At 47.2% G+C, this 18,251-nt stretch overlaps 1 protein-coding gene across 1 annotated transcript in view; it reads right to left on the bottom strand.

The window, feature by feature from the left end:
• AHCTF1 (AT-hook containing transcription factor 1) overlaps positions 1-18,251 on the bottom strand; it is a 553,711-nt gene that overhangs the window by 373,555 nt on the left and 161,905 nt on the right. The window contains 1 exon segment of the mRNA XM_030195951.1: positions 10,457-10,607. Within this exon segment, the coding sequence (XP_030051811.1) occupies positions 10,457-10,607 (151 nt within the window).

The following is an 18,251-nucleotide window of genomic DNA, read 5'->3' as shown; positions in this document are numbered from 1 at the left end:
ACCATATGCAGTATTTCCATCCTGAACCACAGCACCTGGAGTGCCAGGTTGATGCCTTTGAAATCCAGAATGGAGCTGTAAAAGCCTCCCTTCTTTGGAAGTATTAGCCCCTATTCTGCTCTGTAAGTGGCACAGACTCCACTGCCCCCCAAGCAGAGCAGATGTAGAAATGTGTTGGCCACAGTCTGGCATTTTGTAGGTGAGCTGCAGAGAGCAATCTCGAAGTCATCTGGGACTGGCAGTGCAAAGTCTAAGGCACAGACTTGACTGACCACCTCTAGCACCCACTGGTCAGAGATAATACGGTCCAACTTGCGAGGAAAGAGGGACAATCTGATGCCCAATTAAATTTCCAAGAAGCCAGGCATATCCTCACCATGCTCCTCTATAGCAGTGCCCAGAGCCTCCACAGCCCCCTGTCACTAGGGTTTCCTGGACCTCTAATCACTCTAATTCAAACTAGCAATTGTAGTCCATATTGTTATACAAATGGCATTCAAACTGTTTATACTTATTCCTTTGAATCCACTAATTCCTCACCCCTCAATTCTTGCCTTAGCCAGGTTAGTGCCTGGCTAGAAAGTCATAAGCTTTTCTTGAATGTTACCAAATGCGAGGCCACTCGTTTTCTAAATCCATATTGTCAAATACTTTACCTTCTCAGAGAAGGCAAGTGAATACCCTTGAATAGAGGGAGGTGAAAGATTTGGGGTTTTATATTTGTCAGTAAACTGGCTTTCAAGTCGCAAACTGATAATAGGTCTATGTTCTTCCTTTAATTCACTGCAGCAAATCGGTTAAATGTTATTTATCTTCAACTTGTTTGAGTTCACTCTTAGTCATTACACATATTGATTAATGTAATTCTCTATATTCTGGTCTTCCACTTTCTTTGCTTAAGCGACTACAACTGGTGCAATCTACTGCCATTAAACTATTATATGGAACGCATAAATTTGACCATGTAACACCCTTACTCAAAAGAGAACATTGGCTCACTATCCGTGCAAATACAATACAAATTATTAATATCAAACATATAAACGGCAAGTGACCGACTCACCTGCAAATGCACAATAGAGTCGGAACGCTGAGAGTGTAGAAGTCCAAGCCCCGCCTCCACCAGCAGTACAGCCCAATAGGGAGGAGGGCTTGGACATGGGCGTGGAAATCGGAGGAGGGAACAGGGAGGGAAGGAGGGAGCGGAACTGAGGGAAACAGACACAGCGATGGAGAACTGACGACATGACGGCGGCGGAAAGAGGGGGGGCGACGCCGGGGAGGGGGGGGCGGAAAAATGGCGGCGGCGGGGACGACAGGGCACAGGAGGTCACAATCGCGGTGGATGGGAGCCCGAGGATGGAGGGTAGGGGCCAGAACAGTTGATGGACACGGGTGGATGGAGCGGATGGGTAGGGGGAGAGGAGGGTTGCTGGACATGGGAGGAGGACAGGGGAGAGAGCAGGGTTGGTGGACGGGGGGGGGGGGAAGGCCATAGGAAAACAAAAAACTAGCCCGTTGTTACGGGCTTAACGGCTAGTTAGTATATAAAGGCTTAACCCTGTCAGCAACTGCCTATCAAACTCTCTCATTCCTTATGTTTTGTCTCGTGCTTTATGTTTTTCTCAAAGTCTATAACTCCACCTACCTCCCCCAACACAGATCAACCTTGATGTCACCCTTAAAAAAGCTTTCAGTTATGCAGCCCCAAAACTCTGAAAGTCTACCATTTGATATTAGGTCATAACCCTCTTATACACGACTCAAAACACTTCTCAAATCCTGGCTATTCTCACACACTTTCTCTGAATAGGCGAATTTCTCTTTTTTTTGGTATTTTTGAACTTTACTGATTGTAAACCTCCCCGGTGTATTATGAGTGGCACATCATCAAATGTTAATAAATAGAAATAACTGGTGATTGAGCCTTCATTTGAGGAGGGTGGTTGTCAGGAGGGATAAGGGTGGATAGGTTTAACGTGGGAAGGGGAGTTTTGACAAGGTGGATGTCATCTGCAAATGTAATCACCTGTCATTCCAATTTCCAGATCATTTATAAATATGTTAAATAGAACCAGTGCCAGTTAAGATCCCTGCGCCACTCCACTCTTCACCCTCCTCCATTGAGAAGCATGGCCATTTAACCCCACCCTCTGTTTCTGCCCAATAGCCAATTCCTAATCCTCAAAAGAGCATTGCCTCCTATCCCATGACTAATTTTTCTCACGAGTTTCTCTTGAGGAACTTTTCTCAAAAGCTTTCTGAAAATCTAGATACACTACATCAACCAGCTCACCTTTATCGACATGTTTATTCACGCCTTCAAAGAAATGAAGCAAATTGGTGAGGCTAGACTTCTCTTGGCTGAACTCAGAGGGCCATTCTTCTCAATGGAGGAGGGTGAATAGTGAAGTGCTATTTAACATATTTATAAATGATCTGAAAATCAAAATAAGTGAGGTGATTAAATCTGCAGATGATGCAGAACTATTCAAGGCTGTTAAAACACATGTGGACTGTCAGGAAGACTGAGCATCCAAATGACAGATGAAATTTTATGCGGACAAATGCAAAGTGATGCACATTGGGAAAAATAATTCAAATCAGTTACCTGATGCTACAGTCCACCTTACGAGTCAGCACCCAAGAAAAAGATCTAGGTGTCATTGTAGTCAATACGCTGAAATCTTATGCCCTGTATGCAACGGCGGCCAAAAGAGAGGAAACAGTATACTAGGAATTATTAGGAAAGGGGTGGTAAATAAGACCAAGATTATAATGCCTCTGTATCGCTCCACGGTGCTACCTCACCTTGAGTATTGCACTCATTTCTTGCCACACAAACAGATTCTGAATCCCAGCCAGAATCCCTCCCACTCCTTCCATAGTCCACAAGTAGGAACTCATTGGCCTGTGAGGACTATACGACTGCTCCAACTGACTAGCTGGCTTCATATTCCCACTTTCCCAATCTATAAACATCCGCATTTGAGCAGCCAAATAATACCACTCAAGATTGGGCACTGCTCTCCCCCCCCCCCCTCTCTGGAGCCCCCCCACAATACCCATCTTGCCAAACGGGGACATCTGCCCTCCCAAATGAATTGCGACACAAAACCCTGCAGTTGTTTAATTGTCCACCTCGATACCGCCACTGGCAGTGACTGAAACAGAAATAACAATCCAGGCAGCACGTTCATTTTCACTGCTGCCAAACGCCCCCACCAGGAAAGCCACAACCCTTTCCATTGAGATAGATCCACCCGAATTTGATCCACGATCCTCCCATAATTCAAACTATACACCCTTCCCAAATCCGTGAGAATCTGGATCCCCAAGTATCGAATGTGGGTCTTAGCCCATTTGAAAGCAAACAGTGCTCTTAATCTACTTTCCTCCATGTGAGTTAAAGAAATCCCCAATAGCTCACTTTTATCCATATTAACCTTTAAACCAGCATATCTTTCAAATTCCCTAAGGATCTCCAGCACCCTAGGTAGTGTCTGCTCCGGTTCCACCACACAGAGTAGCACATCATCCGCAAACAGCGCAATGCGATGTTCCCTCCCCCCCCCCCCCCACCACCTGAATCCCCCGAAGATCTGGGTGTTGACGTATCATCACAGCCAATGGCTCTATGTACAGTGCAAATAGAAGGGGCGACAGGGGTCATCCCTGCCTAGTCCCTCTACCAATGGGGAAAAAAGGATGTACAGTGGTGGAAATAAGTATTTGATCCCTTGCTGATTTTGTAAGTTTGCCCACTGACAAAGACATGAGCAGCCCATAATTGAAGGGTAGGTTATTGGTAACAGTGAGAGATAGCACATCACAAATTAAATCCGGAAAATCACATTGTGGAAAGTATATGAATTTATTTGCATTCTGCAGAGGGAAATAAGTATTTAATCCCTCTGGCAAACAAGACCTAATACTTGGTGGCAAAACCCTTGTTGGCAAGCACAGCGGTCAGACGTCTTCTGTAGTTGATGATGAGGTTTGCACACATGTCAGGAGGAATTTTGGTCCACTCCTCTTTGCAGATCATCTCTAAATCATTAAGAGTTCTGGGCTGTCGCTTGGCAACTCGCAGCTTCAGCTCCCTCCATAAGTTTTCAATGGGATTAAGGTCTGGTGACTGGCTAGGCAGGCCACTCCATGACCCTAATGTGCTTCTTCCTGAGCCACTCCTTTGTTGCCTTGGCTGTATGTTTTGGGTCATTGTCGTGCTGGAAGACCCAGCCACGACCCATTTTTAAGGCCCTGGCGGAGGGAAGGAGGTTGTCACTCAGAATTGTACGGTACATGGCCCCATCCATTCTCCCATTGATGCGGGTGAAGTAGTCCTGTGCCCTTAGCAGAGAAACACCCCCAAAACATAACATTTCCACCTCCATGCTTGACAGTGGGGACGGTGTTCTTTGGGTCATAGGCAGCATTTCTCTTCCTCCAAACACGGCGAGTTGAGTTCATGCCAAAGAGCTCAATTTTTGTCTCATCTGACGACAGCACCTTCTCCCAATCACTCTCGGCATCATCCAGGTGTTCACTGGCAAACTTCAGACGGGCCGTCACATGTGCCTTCCGGAGCAGGGGGACCTTGCGGGCACTGCAGGATTGCAATCCGTTATGTCGTAATGTGTTACCAATGGTTTTCGTGGTGACAGTGGTCCCAGCTGCCTTGAGATCATTGACAAGTTCCCCCCTTGTAGTTGTAGGCTGATTTCTAACCTTCCTCATGATCAAGGATACCCCACGAGGTGAGATTTTGCGTGGAGCCCCAGATCTTTGTCGATTGACAGTCATTTTGTACTTCTTCCATTTTCTTACTATGGCACCAACAGTTGTCTCCTTCTCGCCCAGCGTCTTACTGATGGTTTTGTAGCCCATTCCAGCCTTGTGCAGGTGTATGATCTTGTCCCTGACATCCTTAGACAGCTCCTTGCTCTTGGCCATTTTGTAGAGGTTAGAGTCTGACTGATTCACTGAGTCTGTGGACAGGTGTCTTTCATACAGGTGACCATTGCCGACAGCTGTCTGTCATGCAGGTAACGAGTTGATTTGGAGCATCTACCTGGTCTGTAGGGGCCATCTCTTACTGGTTGGTGGGGGATCAAATACTTATTTCCCTCTGCAGAATGCAAATAAATTCATATACTTTCCACAATGTGATTTTCCGGATTTAATTTGTGATGTGCTATCTCTCACTGTTACCAATAACCTACCCTTCAATTATGGGCTGCTCATGTCTTTGTCAGTGGGCAAACTTACAAAATCAGCAAGGGATCAAATACTTATTTCCACCACTGTATATCCCCCATTAATGTTAAGGCGCGCCTTCGGATCTACATACAGAGCTGCCAACCAGGTATCAAAATTATCTCCAAGCCCCATGCAATTCATCACTGCTCGCAGGAACCCCCAACTGACCCGGTCAAAGGCCTTTTCTGCATCAATAGCTAACATAACTGTACTAGACCGGGACCCTTTGTGCCTCCCATATTAAATGAAGAGTACGCCTTATGTTATCCCCTACCTGCCTCTTGGAGATAAATGCCGACTGATCTGTATGAATCAATTTAGGACATAACCTAGCCAATCTGCTAGCCAGAAGCTTAGCTACTATCTTTGCATCCACATTCAGAACTGAAATAGGTCAAAATGAACCACAGACCGTGGGATCTCTCCCAGGCTTAGGCAAAACCGTTACCCCAGCCTCAGACATGGACACCGGGAGCCCATTACCCTCCAAGGCGCCATTACCCACTCGTACCAACAAATCCCCCAGCTCCTCCACAAAACACTTGTAAAACCTCACTGAATATCCATCTAATCCTGGGGCCTTACCGTTAGGAAGCCTTTTTATCACCACCTGTACTTTCCCTAGTCGTATAGGCTCCCCAAGCCGAGCCCTTTCAGACTCATGCAATCGTTGCAGGGGAACCTGATCCAAATAATGAGATATTTCTGCAGCCGATGCACCCTCAGAGGCACTATACAAATTTTTGTAATATTGCACAAAGCACTTTCTGATATCTGCATCAGAATAGTGCCAACCACACCTGCCATCACTCAACTTTTGGATAATGGTGCGCCCCTCCTTGCCCGTAAATAACGGGCCAACATTGCACTTGATTTATTGGCAAACTCAAAATATTGCTGCTTTAACTTAGTTCTCATGTAATCAACTTCTGGCATCTGCAATTGTGTTAGCTCCCCTCTCACTTATTTAAGGTCCTCCCAATTCTGTGGTGAAGGGTTACGCTTGTGCAGCTTTTCCAAGTGCAACAACCTCTTATGTAAAAGTTAGCGACTGTTGTCCTCTTTCCCGTTTCCTGCACGCTCCCCACTTAATCAAGGCCCCCCTCACCACCATCTTCAACGCATCCCACAATACCCCATCAGTTACTTCCCTATTATCATTAAAGCGGCAGAACTCTTGAATATTAAGTTTCATATCTTCCTTCACTATCTCATTGCCTAACAATGACTCATTCAATCTACAAACTCCTTGTCTCCTGCCATGCCCCAACCGTTAATCTAATCTACATTGGTGCGTGGTAAGAAATTCAAATTGTCTATCTCCGCCTCCTCCACCATATGCCATCCATTGCAATGCACCCACAACCCATCTATACGAGAATATGTCTGCGCTGCATGTGAATAGAAAGTGTAATTCCGCGGCACCTCATGCAACACCCTCCAACAGTCCATCACTTCCAACCCCTTCATAAATTGCAACAATGCCTTCCGCCCAGGACCGCTCTGCTGCCCTGCTCCTGTTGAATGATCTAATAATGCGTCTGGGGCCAGATTAAAATCCCCCCCTACCACTACCTGCCTTCCCACAAATCCCAGAATCTCTTCTTTTAATGTGTGAAAAAATGTCTTCTGCCCCACATTCGGTGCATAAATGTTGATCAATGTTAGCTCCTTACCCTGCAACCTCCTTCTAAGGACCACACATCGCCCACCACTATCTCGAAACACCTTCTGGATCTCAATCCCATAATTTTGTCTTATCAAGATGGCCACTCCCCCCCATCCTCTTCGGTCCCTCTCCCTGATGTACCACCACTTCCCGAAAAGGCCTACGACGAAGCATGTGAGCATCTCTGGGTCGTAAGTGTGTCTCCTGTAAGAATGTTACATCCCACTTCAAACTGTTCAACTCCTTAAATACTCTACTGTGCTTCACCTGATTATTGAGCCTATTCACATTCCATGTGCCCACCCGTAAAGCCTCTCCCCCTCCCCCCCACACCCCCTTCCCCCCCTCCGTTCGACCCGTCTCACCCCCTGCTCCAAACCCTCTCTCCCCCGATGTAACAATTCCACCATCCCTCCCCCCATCCTCCCCAGCCCTCCCCTCCCTTTAACCGATCTCTCTATCCGTCGATCAGCCATCCCACAAGGAAAAAAACGTGCATTCCTGGGCACTGACCTCACATCACTCAAGCCCCTGTCCTCCCAGCACCCTACACTCACCCACTTCCATTCCATCACTTAACCATCACGCTCCTATCTAGCAACCCTCCTCCCTTCCAACCCCGTACCCTCTCAATTATATTCCCATGCCCAATGTCCCTCCAATGCAATCTCACAGCTCACCCTGGTCTGACAAGCACCCAGACTCTCCACTCTCACCAGAATGCCATACCCATCCTCCCCACTCCTAAATCCAACACCCCCTGACTTGGTTGCTTATCTACATAATGTCCTCAACGCATCAATCAGTCTGCTAGTAGTCCACTCAATGCTATTTTCCTTCAGAAAGCTTGCTTATCAGATGTCTTTCCCCGATCCATCACCGTTTGCCATGCTAAATCCGCTCTAGGTTCTTTGGCAGTCTCCGTTAACTCTGCCTGCACTGGGACTCCACTGCACCCCAAAGATCGCAATGTTGTCCAAGCTTCGCCCGGGGTCTTTACTCTGCACGACTTCCCATCCACCGTTAGCCACATTGCAAAAGGAAATAGCCATCTGTAGCGGATCCCCTTTGACCGCATAAATACCGTGACTTCTCTAAAGGATCGCCGCTTTTGTAAGGTAGTCCATGCCAGATCTTGATACACTCCAATCTTGCAATTCTTCCAAAGAATCTGTTTTTGCTGCCTCGCTTTAGACAATATCTGCTCCTTTATGGGAAAATCAGTAAAACACACTACAATGTCCCGTGGGCTGGAATCTCGCCGCGGGCCAGCCACTCTGTGCGCTCTCTGAATGTGAAGGTCCGGTAATTGGGTCTCCGCCTTGGGATGCAGTATGTGCCCGCACAAATCTCGAAATCACTGCCTCGCAATTGCGGAACATGTCCAAATCTGGGATTCCTTTAAATCTCAAATTATTACAGCGGGGCCTGTTCTCTAGATCTTCCAACTACTCCTTTAGTTGTTGCACTTCCACCGTGTCAGCTTTCACAACTTTATGAAGTTTTCCCATGTCCTGCTTAAGAATCTCCATCCCCACCTCCACCTCACCAACCCGCGTTCCCAGGTCGCGAATTTCAGCCCTTATTTCTCTCAGGGCATTTTGGACATCTTTACAAATCCCCGCAAGGTCGGCCTTCAAATCCTGGAACCAGCCCACTACATATGATTTAGTGATTTTGCCAACTTCCTCTGATCTGTCCTCAACCTGCTCCTCCTCGGTCCCTGCCGGAGTTCACTGCTATCTTGGACTCGCTCCGCTCTGGCCCTGCCGAAACCGCTGGCAGTTTTTTTGCCTTGTCCTGCTGTGAAACGGAATCACTCCAGCCCTTTCTTCGGCGGCATCGTTCTGGGACCGCTCCCCTGCAATCCGAGCTTCAAACCGCTGCTCAATTTGATGGGATTTGCACACTTTTAATGGTGCCCCAACAGAGCTCTGCATTTATGCTGCCATCCCGATCCATGTCACTTCCTCCCCAGTATTGCACTCATTTCTGGTTGCCATATCTCAAAAGAGATATAGCGGAATCGGAACGGGTTCAAAGAAAAGTGACAAAAATGATAAAGGGAATGGAACTCCTCTCAAATGAGGAAAGCCCAAAGAGGTTAGGGGTCTTCAGCTTGGAAAAGAGATGGCTGGGGGGGAGGGGGCGATAAGATTGAGGTCTACAAAATCCTGAGTAGTGTAGGACGGATAAAAGTGAATCGATTTTTCACTCTTTCAAACGTACAAAGACCAGGGGACACTCAATGAAATTACACGGAAATACTTTTAAAACAAACTGGAGGAAATATTTTTCCACTCAAAGAATAGTTATTCTCTGGAACTCGTTACCAGAGGATGTGGCAACAGTGGTTAACTTATCTGGGTTTAAAAAAAGGTTTGGACAAGTTCCTGGAGGAAAAGTCCATAGACTGCTATTGGGATAGACATGGGGGAAGGCACTGCTTGCCCTGGGATTGGTAGCATGGAATACTGCTACTATTTCTGCTTCTACCAGGTACTTGTGACCTGGATTGACCCCAAGTTTTAATGAAAGAACTCAGGCTCTACACACCAATTCTGCCTTGTCATAGATTCTGTGACTGGTTGCAGGGGGCCTGGCTATTGTGGGGTGGGCCCCTCAGTGATCACCCCACCCCTGAAGGGTGGCCTGGAATTTGAGTACCAGCACCTTTTTTGCTAGAAAAAAAAAAAACACTGAGTAGGAGTATACCAAGATCAGACACTTACAATTACTAGTTGTATGCATGCTTTGCTGCTATTTAGTTTTGTATTTATTTATGTTTAGGTTTCCCTCAGACCTAAAAATATTGCTATGAGCTAATTACTGTCTAGAAGGATAGAAGATTTAGTTAGGGCACCTTCATCAATTGGCTTAAAAGCCTATAAAGCACATGTACAATGACCACGAGAATTCCCTCAAGCCTGAGCTACAGGAATGATGGATTGTATTGGGAGAGGCATAACTAGCAGAGGGTGGTAGCGGACAGCACATTAATGAATATTGACACCACTTTGAACGGATATAGATGGCACCGTTTGATACAGGATTGAAGAATCAAGTAAACATGAAGGCTGGGGGAATTGGTGTTGGGATGCATATGGTACAGCACGTTTATCCAAAGTAGAACCAACTCAATTGGGCAAACTGGATGGACCCATTTGGCTTTTTTCTGTTGTTAATATTACAATTGTAACAACATAAATAGTACTTCAAAAGCTAAGTTCAAGAAAAGGAATTTAATAATTGGAAATCAAACAAAAAAAAACCCCACAGCTATCTTTCCTTACATCTAATTTATCAGCAACTAATTTAACTTCCTAGTCTTGGTGGTTTTCACGTTGTATTTTCCACTTCTTTTTTTTCCAGCTACCTTCTGAGAACTCATACCAGTAAAAAGAACAGCTATAACAAGAGGCTTAAACAATTTCACTCGGGTTTGGAAAGCAACTCAAACAATACTGTTATAACAAATACCATAAAAAATAGAATTTCTAGTACAGAATGCACATAGTAACAAACCTTCAGTCATGCTCTCATCCCTTTCTCCGTGACTGCGAAACTTCTCAACAGTTTGGCAACTTAGCAATTTCGTATTGCTGGTCTGACCTCTTAGGGAGAAATTACCACATGTGAGGTCTAGACTATACCTTTCTTCACAATATTCCAACCCCTGAAAGACAAACAATATTGTCATTTGAAGTAATTAAACATTTTGAAATCAACATTATAATGCACAAATGCTTAAAATAGCAGCTGGGGTTTTTTTTTTTTTTTAAAGCTCACATTTTGGTTTTTATCATGGAACTCACCGCTTCTAAAATTCATCATCAATCTCCACCAGCTTTTTACCAAACATGTCATCTAACAGGCATTAAATATTACTGAAGACCTTATGTCACCAATCCACCATCACTTTTACTGATTATTATTATTATTATGACATTTGTATCCCACATTATCCCAAACAAGTTCAGGTTCAATGTGGCTTACATTCAAGAAAAAAACATCAAAAATATATTGCAGTAGGATAATTGTAACATTTTAACATATTAGGAATAATTGTGTTTTTGTCATGAAGCTAAGCTAGAGTATTGGATATGTTGAAACACATTATTATTATTACATTTATATCCCACATTTTCCCACCTATTTGCAGGCTCAATGTGGCTTACATAGTACCGTAAAGACGGTCGCCAAGTCCGGTAGATATACAATACAAAATAGTGTAGGGGTCAAATAAGGTTCGTGCGTTTCAGGCACAATGGGGGTCAAAGGGAGGGAAGGTTATATAGTGTCCAATACGATCTTTGGTTTTGCTTTGATGCAGGGTGTAGGCATTTATGATGGTTTGTTGGGGTATGCCTTTTTGAACAAGTTGGTTTTTAGTGATTTCCTGAAGTTGAGATGGTTGTAGATTGTTTTCACAGCTTTTGGCAGTGCATATAAGAGAGACGGCAACATTCGTTTATTAGTTCCAGCTTTTGCCCAAGTAGTTTCTTCCTGTCTCTTTATGCTTCATGCTCAGAAATAGAGCTGGGATTAGTTCTGTCCGATTCAATTCGCTCATATGAATTGATTTTTTGATTCAAGTCAGTTCTTTAAGGCTACTATCAATAATTAATAACTAGAAAATAAATTTCATTTTTCTACCTTTGATGTCTGGTCTTTTAATTTTTGTAATTGTGTTGGCCCCAGTCTCTGGTTTATGCTGGAGTGGAGGAGTAGCCTAGTGGTTAGTGCAGTGGACTTTGATCCTGGGGAACTGAGTTTGATTCCCACTGCAGCTCCTTGTGACTCTGGGCAAGTCACTTAACCCTCTATTGCCCCGGTACAAAATAAGTACCTGAATATACTATGTAAACCGCTTTGAATGTAGTTGCAAAAACCACAGAAAGGCAGTATATCAAGTCCCATTTCCCTTCCCTTTCTTCTGTCTTAACTCTTGTCAGGGTCTCTTTTGCCATTTCTTTTCTGTCCACGTCCTTCCTCATGTTCAGCTTCTCCCCTCTTCCATCTTTTCTCCTTCTATGCCCGCTTTACATCCAGTCTCTGTCCCCTCTCTGTTCCCCCAATCAGCTTTATTGCTTTGTGCAGAAATAACCTTGGCTTCCTTGATTTTCTTAATTATTACTCCATCATCCATCTGTAGACTTCATATGCAAAAGTGCTTATTTTAAGACTATCATGGATACAACTCTGCAGATTGTCTTCAAGTCAGAGCGTTACAAATCAGGTTTTTAAAACATTCCTGCCTGAACTTAAAATGATCGGCTCAGCAAGGGAAAGCTATTAAAGTATCCAAGATCACCAACTGGAAATTAAAGGCTTTTAGAACAAATTGGCACTACTACCAGATGCTCTATGATCAGCACAATAATTTAGGTAGTGCCGTTAGCAGTCAAACTATTTATGAAACATTTACCGGTCTTATTTGTAAAATTGAACACTGTGGACTTTGAACTTCAAGGCAAGGACAAAACTTTGTCCAGCGGTGCTTCTATAACCTGAAACTGATTTCATCCATTTGTTACCCGTTTACCAAATCGGCACTCCGTGTGTTCCTTCTCTCTTGTTATTCCACGGCTAGACTACTGTAAAGCGAAGATACATACCTGTAGCAGGTATTCTCTGAGGACAGCAGGCTGTTTGTTCTCACATGTGGGTCGACGTCCGCGTCGGCCCAGGAATCCGCATTTTGCCAGCAAAATAAACAAAGTTTTGCTAGAGTCTTCTAGCATGTGAGCCACGGGTACAACGCATGCACAGACAACTTCCCACCCATCGCGTGAACGTGCTACCTCAATTTAATCAAAAGGCATAGAAGCAAACAAACAACAACTCCAAAGGGGAAGTGCGCGGGTTTGTGAGAACAATCAGCCTGCTGTCCTTGGAGAATACCTGCTACAGGTATGTATCTTCGCTTTCTCCGAGGACTAGCAGGCTGCTTGTTCTCACATGTGGGGTATCCCTAGCTCCCAGGCTCACTCAAAACAATGAACATAGGTCAATTGGGCCTCGCAACGGCGAGGACAGAACATAGATTGACCTGAAACCATAAATCACTAACAGACTGCAGCCTGGAACAGAACAGAAATGGGCCTGGGGGGGGGGGGGGGGGGGGGGGGGGGGGGGAGTTGGATTGTAAACCCCGAACAGATTCTGCAGCACCGACTGCCCAAACCGACTGCCACGTCGGGTATCCTGCTGAAGGCAGTAGTGAGATGTGAATGTGTGGACTGATGACCACGTTGCAGCCTTGCAAATCTCTTCAATGGATGCTTAGTGAGCCACTGACGCAGCCATGGCTCTAACATTATGAGCCGTGACATGGCCCTCTAGAGTCAGCCCAGCTTGAGCATAAGTGAAAGAAATGCAATCTACTAGCCAACTGGAGATTGTGCGTTTTCTGATGGCAACTCCCTTCCTGTTGGGGTCGAAAGAAACAAACAACTGGGCGGACTGTCTGAAGGGCTTCGTTTGCTCCACGTAAAAGGCCAATGCTCTCTTGCAGTCCAAGGTATGCAAACTGCTTTCACCAGGGCGGGTATGAGTATGGGGAAAAAATGTTGACAAGACAATTGACTGGTTCAGATGTAACTTCGACACCACCTTAGGCAGGAACTTAGGGTGCGTGCAGAGGACTACTCTGTTGTGATGAAACTTGATATAAGGTGCATGTACTACCAAGACCTAAAACTCACTGACTCTACGAGCTGAAGTAACAGCCACCAAGAAAACGACCTTCCAGGTCAAGTACTTCAGATGGCAGGAATTCAGTGGCTCAAAAGGAGCTTTCATCAGCTGGGTGAGAACGACGTTGAGATCCCATGACACTGGTGGAGGTTTGACAGGGGGCTTTGACAAAAGCAAACCTCTCATGAAGCGAACAACTAAAGATAGCCAGAGATAGGCTTACCCTCTACATGGCGATGAAAAGCACTAATTGCACTAAGGTGAACTCTTACGGAGTTGGTCTTGAGACCAGACTCTGATAAGTGTAGAAGGTATTCAAGCAGGGTCTGTGTAGGACAAAGCGAATGCTACATACCTGTAGAAGGTATTCTCCGAGGACAGCAGGCTGATTGTTATCACTGATGGGTGACGTCCACGGCAGCCCCTCCAATCGGAATCTTCACTAGCAAAAGCCTTTGCTAGCCCTCGCACGCCGATGCGCACCGCGCATGTGCGGCCGTCTTCCCGCCCGAAACCGGCTCGTGCTGGCCAGTCTCATATGTAGCAAGACAAAGAGAAGGGAAGACACAACTCCAAAGGGGAGGCGGGCGGGTTTGTGAGAACAATCAGCCTGCTGTTCTCGGAGAATACCTTCTACAGGTATGTAGCATTCGCTTTCTCCGAGGACAAGCAGGCTGCTTGTTCTCACTGATGGGGTATCCCTAGCCCACAGGCTGACTCAAAACAACAACCATGGTCAATTGGGCCTCGCAACGGCGAGGACATAACTGAGATTGACCTAACAACTTATCCAACTAACTGAGAGTGTAGCCTGGAACAGAATAAAACATGGGCCTAGGGGGGTGGAGTTGGATTCTAAACCCCGAACAGATTCTGAAGCACTGACTGCCCGAACCGACTGTCGCGTTGGGTATCCTGCTGCAGGCAGTAATGAGATGTGAATGTGTGGACAGATGACCACGTCGCAGCTTTGCAAATCTCTTCAATGGTGGCTGACTTCAAGTGGGCTACCGACGCTGCCATGGCTCTAACATTATGAGCCGTGACATGACCCTCAAGAGCCAGCCCAGCCTGGGCGTAAGTGAAGGAAATGCAATCTGCTAGCCAATTGGATATGGTGCGTTTCCCCACAGCCACTCCCCTCCTGTTGGGATCAAAAGAAACAAACAATTGGGCGGACTGTCTGTTGGGCTGTGTCCGCTCCAGATAGAAGGCCAATGCTCTCTTGCAGTCCAATGTGTGCAGCTGACGTTCAGCAGGGCAGGAATGAGAACGGGGAAAGAATGTTGGCAAGACAATTGACTGGTTCAGATGGAACTCCGACACGACCTTTGGCAAGAACTTAGGGTGAGTGCGGAGGACTACTCTGTTATGATGAAATTTGGTATAAGGGGCCTGGGCTACCAGGGCCTGAAGCTCACTGACTCTACGAGCTGAAGTAACTGCCACCAAGAAAATGACCTTCCAGGTCAAGTACTTCAGATGGCAGGAGTTCAGTGGCTCAAAAGGAGGTTTCATCAGCTGGGTGAGAACGACATTGAGATCCCATGACACTGTAGGAGGTTTGACAGGGGGCTTTAACAAAAGCAAACCTCTCATGAAGCGAACAACTAAAGGCTGTCCTGAGATCGGCTTACCTTCCACACGGTAATGGTATGCACTAATTGCACTAAGGTGAACCCTTACAGAGTTGGTCTTGAGACCAGACTCAGACAAGTGCAGAAGGTATTCAAGCAGGGTCTGTGTAGGACAAGAGCGAGGATCCAGGGCCTTGCTGTCACACCAGACGGCAAACCTCCTCCATAGAAAAAAGTAACTCCTCTTAGTGGAATCTTTTCTGGAGGCAAGCAAGACACGGGAGACACCCTCTGACAGACCCAAAGAGGCAAAGTCTACGCTCTCAACATCCAGGCTGTGAGAGCCAGGGACCGGAGGCTGGGATGCAGAAGCGCCCCTTCGTTCTGGGTGATGAGAGTCGGAAAACACTCCAATCGCCACGGTTCTTCGGAGGATAACTCCAGAAGAAGAGGGAACCAGATCTGACGCGGCCAAAACGGAGCAATCAGAATCATGGTGACTCTGTCTTGCTTCAGTTTCAGCAAAGTCTTCCCGACCAGAGGTATGGGAGGATAAGCATACAGTAGACCTTCCCCCCAGTCCAGAAGGAAGGCATCCGATGCCAATCTGCCGTGGGCCTGAAGCCTGGAACAGAACTGAGGGACTTTGTGGTTGGCTCGAGATGCAAAGAGATCTACCAAGGGGGAGCCCCACACCTGGAAGATCTGGCGCACCACTCGGGAGTTGAGCGACTACTCGTGAGGTTGTATAATCCTGCTCAACCTGTCGGCCAGACTGTTGTTTACGCCTGCCAGGTATGTGGCTTGGAGCACCATGCCGTGACGGCGAGCCCAGAGCCACATGCTGACAGCTTCCTGACACAGGGGGCGAGATCCGGTGCCACCCTGCTTGTTGATGTAATACATGGCAACCTGGTTGTCTGTCTGAATTTTGGATAATTTGGTGGGACAGCCGATCTCTGAAAGCCTTCAGAGCGTTCCAGACCGCTCGTAACTCCAGGAGATTGATCTGCAGATCGCGTTCCTGGAGGGACCAGCTTCCTTGGGTGTGAAGCCCATCGACATGAGCTCCCCACCCCCCAGGAGAGACGCATCCGTAGTCAGCACTTTTTGTGGCTCAGGAATTTGGAAAGGACGTCCCAGAGTCAAATTGGACCAAATCGTCCACCAATATAGTGATTTGAGAAAACTCGTGGACAGGTGGATCACGTCTTCTAGATCCCCAGCAGCCTGAAACCACTGGGAAGCTAGGGTCCATTGAGCAGATCTCATGCGAAGGCGGGCCATGGGAGTCACATGAACTGTGGAGGCCATGTGGCCCAGCAATCTCAACATCTGCCGAGCTGTGATCTGCTGGGACGCTCGCACCCGCGAGACGAGGGACAACAAGTTGTTGGCTCTCGCATCCGGGAGATAGGCACGAGCTGTCCGAGAATCCAGCAGAGCTCCTATGAATTCTAGTCTCTGCACTGGGAGAAGATGGGACTTTGGATAATTTATCACAAACCCCAGTAGTTCCAGGAGTCGAATAGTCATCTGCATGGACTGTAGAGCTCCTGCCTCGGATGTGTTCTTCACCAGCCAATCGTCGAGATATGGGAACACGTGCACCCCCAGCCTGCGAAGTGCCGCTGCTACTACAGCCAAGCACTTCGTGAACACTCTGGGCGCAGAGGCGAGCCCAAAGGGTAGCACACAGTACTGGAAGTGACGTGTGCCCAGCTGAAATCGCAGATACTGTCTGTGAGCTGGCAGTATCGGGATGTGCGTGTAGGCGTCCTTCAAGTCCAGAGAGCATAGCCAGTCGTTTTCCTGAATCATGGGAAGAAGGGTGCCCAGGGAAAGCATCCTGAACTTTTCTTTGACCAGATATTTGTTCAGGGCCCTTAGGTCTAGGATGGGACGCATCCCCCCTGTTTTCTCTTCCACAAGGAAGTACCTGGAATAGAATCCCAGCCCTTCCTGCCCGGATGGCACGGGCTCGACCGCATTGGCGCTGAGAAGGGCGGAGAGTTCCTCTGCAAGTACCTGCTTGTGCTGTAAGCTGTAAGACTGAGCTCCCGGTGGACAATTTGGAGGTTTTGAGGCCAAATTGAGGGTGTATCCTTGCCGGACTATTTGGAGAACCCACTGATCGGAGGTTATGAGAGGCCACCTTTGGTGAAAAACTTTCAACCTCCCTCCGACTGGCAGGTCGCCCGGCACTGACACTTGGATGTCGGCTATGCTCTGCTGGAGCCAGTCAAAAGCTCGTCCCTTGCTTTTGCTGGGGAGCCGAGGGGGCCTTGCTGAGGTGCACGCTGCTGACGAGAGTGAGCGTGCTGGGGCTTAGCCTGGGCCGCAGGCTGTCGAGAAGGAGGATTGTACCTACGCTTACCAGAAGAGTAGGGAACAGTCCTCCTTCCCCAAAAAAATCGTCTACCTGTAGAGTTAGAAGCTGAAGGCTGCCGGCGGGAGAACTTGTCGAAAGCGGTATCCCGCTGGTGGAGCTGCTCTATCACCTGCTCGACTTTTTCTCCAAAAATGTTATCCGCACGACAAGGCGAGTCCGCAATCCGCTGCTGGAGCCTATTCTCCAGGTCGGAGGCACGCAGCCATGAGAGTCTGCGCATCACCACACCTTGAGCAGCGGCCCTGGACGCAACATCAAAGGTGTCATACACCCCTCTGGCCAGGAATTTTCTGCACGCCTTCAGCTGCCTGACCACCTCCTGAAATGGCTTGGCTTGCTCAGGAGGGAGCTTGTCCACCAAGCCCGCCAACTGCTGCACATTGTTCCGCATGTGTATGCTCGTGTAGAGCTGGTAAGACTGAATTTTGGCCACGAGCATAGAGGAATGGTAGGCCTTCCTCCCAAAGGAGTCTAAGGTTCTAGAGTCCTTGCCCGGGGGCGCCGAAGCATGCTCCCTAGAACTCTTAGCCTTCTTTAGGGCCAAATCCACAACTCAAGAGTCGTGAGGCAACTGAGTGCGCATCAGCTCTGGGTCCCCATGGATCCGGTACTGGGACTCGATCTTCTTGGGAATGTGGGGATTACTTAGTGG

This window comes from Microcaecilia unicolor, chromosome 3 (assembly GCF_901765095.1).
Source record: "Microcaecilia unicolor chromosome 3, aMicUni1.1, whole genome shotgun sequence".
NCBI lineage: Eukaryota > Metazoa > Chordata > Amphibia > Gymnophiona > Siphonopidae > Microcaecilia > Microcaecilia unicolor.
The sequence above is the reverse complement of the archived record's forward strand: the minus strand, read 5'-3'. Positions and strand labels throughout refer to the sequence as shown.